The 7,500-nt window shown below is 42.3% G+C and overlaps 1 protein-coding gene across 1 annotated transcript in view; it reads right to left on the bottom strand.

Annotated features, from left to right (window-relative positions):
* The window catches only part of sema3bl (sema domain, immunoglobulin domain (Ig), short basic domain, secreted, (semaphorin) 3bl), a 36,530-nt gene that overhangs the window by 17,270 nt on the left and 11,760 nt on the right, over window positions 1-7,500 (bottom strand). Inside the window, exons 3-4 of the mRNA XM_035522004.1 lie at window positions 4,169-4,228; window positions 725-844 (exon numbers count right to left, since the gene is read on the bottom strand). Coding sequence (XP_035377897.1) covers window positions 725-844; window positions 4,169-4,228 — 180 coding nt within the window. The remainder of the gene's footprint in view (window positions 1-724; window positions 845-4,168; window positions 4,229-7,500) is intronic.

Below are 7,500 nucleotides of genomic sequence, written 5' to 3'. Positions count from 1 at the left end.
CTGAGCCAACTACAGAATCCTAAAAAACTAGACCCAAAGAAAAAAAGGAATCAAATGTCCCAAGTTGTGTATGGATGTGTGTGTGTGTGTGTGTGTGTGTGTGTGTGTGTGTGTGTGTGTTTTAGGATACAAGGTTTATATGATCAATCTACATGCTTGCTTTTGTCTCCTGTCCCGATTGGGTCATAACCTCTAGGGTCAGCCTGTGGGTGGGATGACCTTTGACCAAAAACAGTTTAATCTTTGACATGTTAAAAGGTCCTGCACACCATTACCCAATCCGTGAGCTCTCTGTCCCTCGGTCCCTGTAGAGGGCCACTCTCGGATTGGCTAAAGGAAATCCTTTCACTTTAGGTTCTGGTGGCTATTCAGTGTTCTTTTGAATGTCAACATTTACACTAAAAAAGCCATTTCTAAGGTGGAAAGAGCGCTGCCTGGATACCAGCGAGAGCGGGAATCGCCCACAGACTGGGAGGAGTGGACTGAGGAACAGCAGGAAGTGAAGAACAACCTTCATCTCTTCATTCTCCTTCTGCCTTCTCCTAGTTCACTGAGATTTCTCACGCACATGAACCTAGCCTTCCAGAGTGCTCGCGTGCGTGTGTGTGTGTGTGTGTGTGGGTGGGTTTGCTCGTGCGTGTGTGTGTGTGTGTGTGTGTGTGCGTGTGTGCTCGTGTGTGTGTGTGTGTGTGTGTGTGTGTGTGTGTGTGTGTGTGGGTGTTACCTCTCCACGTTGCCCCACGAGGACAAGCACACACACCGGCTGGTAGGCTCCGGTCCCACACACCAGCAAGTGAGTGCGATTAAATGGCTGTAGCAGGCGTACAAAATTAGCACACTCCGTCTACAAATGTACACACAACCATGCGCATCCATGTGCACACACACACACACACACACACACACACACACAAACACACACACACACACACACGCACATTACTTTAGATTTGTAGTAACATTTTATGCATTCTTAATTGTTCTTAACTCTCAGTAATCAGTACCTTTAAGTTTACAAAAGGGATTTTGATACACATTTCTTTATGTCCTAACAAATGTCCCCACAACATCAAATTTTTCTTCATGTAGTCATTTTAGATCAAAATAGTATGGTAGCATAGAGTCATTGAGCTGAATTTTCCAGTTTGAGGCCAACAAAATGATATTTAAATTTGCTTCATTAAACTGAATCTCCCCATGAGTAATAACAAATAAATAAATAAATGTTTCATCCTGATCTCCAGAAACTTTCAACCAGAGCCCAAGGGCAAGGTTATAGTGATCTGCTGCTGGAACTGATAAACGTGGAATCCATGAACACTCCACCCAGTTACTGCAGGAAAACATCACAACGACCCACCACCACCTCACACACACTGATAGCATGCATTCTATCAGAGAATATAGATCCAACTCTATATAGAGAGAGATTTTAATTCACAAGGTTCTCAGAGAAACAAGACATTTCAGAGAGAGGTCCTTCATCAGCAAAGTGCTTCTGAACTTATAGGAGGAGGAACCAGTTTGTATTTGAAAAATAAAGTAGATATTTAAATCATAACATTCATTCCATGGGGTCCTAAAGTTCCTAGAGTGTAGATCACTTCTATTTCTTTAGCGGTTAATTTTCTACCATAGCAACAACTGGCAAAAAAATATTTCATTAATGTCATTAATTAATTCAATGTAGTAATATGTCATTAAGGCATTTTATTAATGGTTTCATATATATATAAAATAAAAATATAAAACTCATTTTGGTAGACTTTCAGGAACTGCTCTATAAGGATTTTTCTGTTTTTATTGTCCCAGTGAAACAGTGAGATGAAATATCCACCCATGACAGTGGGTATGGTGTTCTGTTCTTTCAAAACTTCATTTCGTTATCTATGACTTGCCAAAAATGGTTTCATCTGTCTGGAGCACATTCTCCTGGAAGCACTGTGGCTTGTCAATATGCATTTTCCAGTCTGGATTTTTTATGGTTTTCCTCCTGGGTCTTCTTTCATGGAGCCCACTGTCACTCAAAAATCGATCAGACTCTGATGTACCTCGACCTTGGAGTTCAGCTGGTATCTCTTTGGAAGTTTTCCTTGGCTCTCCATCTACCATTCGCACTGTCCTTCTGTTCAATCTGGGATCGATTTTCCAGGGAGGCTGTCTACAGTCTCATGGACCTTGAGCCTCCTAATAATATTTCCAACTGTGGTCACATAACCACCAAACTTCTTGGAGATGGTCTTCTAGCCTTTAATATGCTTGTCTATAGTTTTCTTTCTGATCTCCTCAGACTCGCGTCTTTGCTTTCAGTGGCTCGTGAACAGTCATGACTGGGCTTAAGTGATAATTCATCTTCTCACACTTTTTCTTGCTTTACTCTCTGTATACTTGAGACAGTGAAGCATTGTTTTAGTGAGCTGTAATGGTACCAGCACATTTCTCCATGTCTGTATATATCATTTAAAATATTTTAACTTTACAGTTAAAATGCCATATTTCTCCAAAGCTAATGATGTCTTACACAGACGCATACACACTCATACACACAAACACACTCGGCAACTGTCATTAAAATGAAAGTATCCAATATCCAGTATCCTCCTTCACCTGCCACATCAAACGCTGGTCTCACCATAGTCTCTAAAGCCCATAATGACTCAGACACGTTGAGGCTCAAGGACTGATTTACCACGAGGCCACGCTAAATGGCAGCAGCTGCAGTGTGGAAGTGTGTGCGTGCTTGCATGAGAGGAAGTGCGTAACATCATAAGCCTTAAGGCTGGCGAAGACTGACTCTGGCACAGTAACAGCTGGGTTCGTTACATGTTATGTAGGGCAGATGGGCTGGAGTGCAGGGTTAGAGAGAGCCAGTGGGGTAAAGGGGAACCGCAACAGTGTCCGGTCTTTACTGTTTACGGGGCTCTCGGGCTAGCATGGGTTCTTGGAAACATGAATAAGTGAAGTCAGCATAAGGCTTGACGGCCTCGCTGCTCCCTCTCCCAGGGGTGTAGCACACCATCCGCAGCAGAACAGCAGCTCCATCAGGCAGCTGCCAAAGTTATTTTTCCCAATTTACCCTGAAATATTGTTGCTGATTTTTGTTTTTTCCAAAACATGTTAGTTTTTATATGGTATTATTTGTGCCACACTTTCATATACTGTGGATACTTGGCAGGTGGAAAGATGGCTCAGATATGAGTTCTGCAGCTCTGCTTGTTAAAAGCAGGACATGGTATAAAAGGCATTCTAGAACACTGCTTGTTAAAAAGACGGTACAAAAGGCATTCTAGAACACTGTTCATTAAAAACATGGTACAAAAGGCATTCTAGAACACTCCTCGTTAAAAACATGGTACAAAAGGCATTCTAGAACACTGCTTGTTAAAACATGATACAAAAAGGAATTCTAGAACACTGTTTGTAAAAACAAAATGGTACAAAAGGCATTCTAGAACACTGCTTATTAAAAACATGGTACAAATTATGTTCTAGAACACTGTTCTTTGAAAGCCCTGCACGTTACAAATGGATTTCTAGAAAACTGCTGTTCCAGGCAGGGCATGGCACACTAGAACGCTGCAAGCAGGTCACGTAAGATGAGCCACATGATGGAATTTGCAGATCATGTGCTGTGAAAATACCATTACACTGCACTTATTAAGCACATTAGGTCATTTTACATCAAAGGGCAGTGAAGCAGATGGAGGCATCATATCAAATGACCCACATGTTGCTGGGGATTTGGAACTCCTGCATTACATTAGCTGTGTTCTCAGAGTTTCCAACATTAGTCAGCAGTCATGCACACTACAGACCACTGCCTACAGGCTGCTGCGTATGTAAAAATTGATGCTTCAAAATCCTTTCAGATGAATCCAGTGGAGGAACATTGTCAGTCACTTGTCAAAATTAACATTCGTCTGAGTAAAAAAAAACAAAACAACAACAAACATTTACATTTCACTCAGACACAATTTCTGTGCCACGTTGGCTCTGATCCAGCTGGGTAATGATTGGCTTGTGCAGGGGTCTGTTCAAGGCAGGAGGTTCTCCAGGATCATACACACACACTGCAGCATGACAGCTTAGAGGCAAGGGCCCAAGAATGGGTTCACATAAGCACATGAGATAATAACACTGGAACAGCTACAAAAACTCTTCTCCTCACCTCTGGGTCCTTTCCCTTCAGGATACAGTCTTCACGGTGAACAGGTAATGGCCAGTGGATCTGGATAGAGAGAGAGAGAGAGAGAGAGAGAGAGAGAGAGAGAGAGAGAGAGTGAGAGAGAGAGAGAGTGAGAGAGAGCGAGAGAGAGAGTGAGAGAGAGAGAGAGAGAGAGAGAGTGAGAGAGAGAGAGAGAGAGAGAGAGAGAGAGAGAGAGAGAGAGAGAGAGAGACTACCAAATTAAAGTATTTGGGATAAATTACTAGACTGATGGTTAAAAAAAAACATTTGCAAAGAGGATAGTGAAGCAATTGCTGTATGGTGAGAGCGTGGACAATAGTAGTGAAACGCCACACTAAATAAATAAAATCAATCATTTATAATCATCTCCGTCCCTAAATAATCACTCAAAGTAATCGTGATGTGCATAAGTATATGGGTATTTTTGTGTGTCTCTCTGTGTGTGTGTGCGTGCGTGTGTGTGTGTGTGTGTGTGTGTGTGTGTGTGTGTGTGTGTGTGTGTGTGTGTGCGTGCATGCGTGCGCGCGCGTGTGTGTGTGTGTGTGTGTGTGTGTGTGTGTGCATGTGTGTGTGTGTACACTGCTGTACACTGCTACCCATAATTACGTTCCATGTAATTAATGCACCATCGACTTCAAACTGACACGGGCGGAATTTTCATCCCAGCCTAAGCTGTGGCAGCTGCGTATGTAAAACGAGTGAACAGATGAAGAGAAGACTAAACAGAGCAATAGAAGAGTGAACAGAGGAAAAGAAGAGTGAATGAACCCGAGTCCCCTGGCCAAGTGTCAGAGCCCAGCAAGGCCCACCGAGCTGCCTGCAGGGTGCATTTATATGGTTTTGCCATTTGAGTACAGATTTACATCTCCAGCAGTATAAAATTATAGTGCTTTTGCCAGAATCAGTGTGTTTGAAACAATTTAGCGAAATGAATTAATGCACACAAATCTCTCACGACACAGAAGAAATTAAATGTGACATCAGTTTTGCTAAATTAAGTCTCATTTCACCTAAACATTTTTTTTCAGTCAATCAATTCCCACCACTGTGCACTTTCCACTTAAATTCAGTATGTCTTGAAATTTGGGCTTTGACAAGAAAATGATGGTATTTGCAAAGGAGGCAAACAACACTTCCCTTACGGCAGTCCCAGCATTCACATGGGTTAGTCATCAGTGAATCACTAGCTTTGTTTCCCGCCATTACACCCTCTTAAATGCTTCTACATTGTCTTGTATCGGATGCTGTATTCAACTACATTACCCAGCATCCTTCCTCAGAATGGAAACATTTCCTGCCCTCTTGTAGGTCATCGTTATCATCCTTTCAGAACATCTGTATCTAAATAAAGAGTTATCCTGTACTCATACTTGGCATGATCGAGCTGTTGTTGACTTGCCGTGTGTTGACAGAGAAAGAGCATTGCTAAGAATATGTGTCTGAGGAAGTGATGCTATAGACGCTTCCCCTCCACGAAAAGTGCATTGACTCACTGCTGGAGTTCCTGTAGAACTGCCGGTCAGCACCTGCAGAATCTCTCTCTCTCTCTAGTCAGCTTGTTCTCAACACTCATCCACCCTCTGCTTGTTTTACTTATAGTTACTAACGCTCATTGCTCGCTACTTTGTAGGCTAAAGTTTATTAGGCTTAAGACCGCCAAGTATTTATACCGCTATTTAATTTACCACATGAAACCAGACAAGAACCAAAGACAGCAAAACACAAGAGTGTTCATCAGATAACAAGAAGAATCACCACCATGCAATACCAGCGCGTCAAAGGAAAAACAGAACTGGTACAATGTTGAAATGAACTATTATTGAAATGACAATGGTGTCATTCTCCATGGTTTTAGGTGAGAGTAAACTAGATGGTAAACTGGGGTGTTATGTGGCAAAGAGTTTCTGTGTCCGTGGCAAAGGTTACAGGTCATGACCCCAGGGGTGGCGGTGACTCTCAGATGTCTGTCACCATGGTAATATACTTCCCCTTCCTATTTGGATCATCTGACCAGCCCACACACACTGAACTCCACTTAGGAGACATCTCACAAACACACACAGGTACACACACACACACAGTCCTATACACATAAATAACTACAGCCAACTCACTGAGACTCTAGAGACTGGGTACATGCACGGAGTAAAAATCGCTCACACACACACGTCTGCTTCATGACGCAAAATATCCGTATCCGTCCTGTGGTGTACTACTTCCTTTGCTCAAGGCCAGCCTGGTGAGCTGTCGAAGGGTTGGTCATCAGCACATGAACTGATTATGTAGTGAGCTGGATAACCACACCGTTATCAGTCAAACTAACGCTCAGCCACTCCTGCATATGTCCTGCTAACACACAGCAGACATTCAATCTCAGCCCTTCCCCTCACTACAACCTCAGAAACAGAACTAGAATGCAACAACTGACAGACGGCTCATTAGGGGCATGCAAGTGTTTATAGTACTCAGCATGTGCTCTAAATGAACGTTTTGGTCCGTTTATGAGTTAAAAGGTCATTTGCTATATGTCTGGGGGTGGTGAGTTTATGTGAGTTTTCAGCTAATAGTCTTTAAGTCTCACAGTGCCTTGTTGAACAAAGACTATGCTTAACTGTTCATGTGAATTTGAGTTTGTGTATGTATGCGAGAGAGGGAGAGAGCGAGAGAGAGAGAGAGGGAGAGAGAGAGAGAGAGAGAGAGAGACAGAGAGTGAGTGTGTTTGTGTGTGTGTGTGAGAGAGAGAGAAAGAGAGAGAGAAAGAGAGAGAGAAAGAGAGTTTTAATAAAAAAAATGTGTTCTAATATTATTTGAAACTTTAGCAGGAGTGAGAGAAGACAGCTGTATGTTGCAGTCATAGCAGTATCACCTGGTGACCCTGTGCCAGTGTGTGTGTTCATGATCTGAGTCTTTTGGATCACACTGTATTAGAGGTGGTGTTCAGCTGGATCCTTCTGTTTACCTCTTCACTTGTAGCACTACAAAAAACACCCTGCAAAAACTATAGTAATAGTAGTTTATTGCTGTTATATTTTTTTATTTGACAGTGTTATTTAAATTTTTAAAAAGATTAAGTTGATTGTGTATGATCTTGTATTAATGCTCTGTTACAGTTCCTTCATAGTATAATTGATCTATATTTTATTTATTCCAACTTAGTCCACTACTAGTGATTTTACAGTGTACCTCTACATGTCAGTTCCTATATGTGTGTGTGTGTGTGTGTGTGTGTGTGTGTGTGTGTGTGTGTGTGTGTGTGTGTGTGTGTGTGTGTGTGTGCATGTGCGTGTGTGCGCATGCGTGTGTGTGGTCTCAAG

This window comes from Electrophorus electricus, chromosome 23 (genome assembly GCF_013358815.1).
Source record: "Electrophorus electricus isolate fEleEle1 chromosome 23, fEleEle1.pri, whole genome shotgun sequence".
Lineage (NCBI taxonomy): Eukaryota > Metazoa > Chordata > Actinopteri > Gymnotiformes > Gymnotidae > Electrophorus > Electrophorus electricus.
The sequence above is the reverse complement of the archived record's forward strand: the minus strand, read 5'-3'. Positions and strand labels throughout refer to the sequence as shown.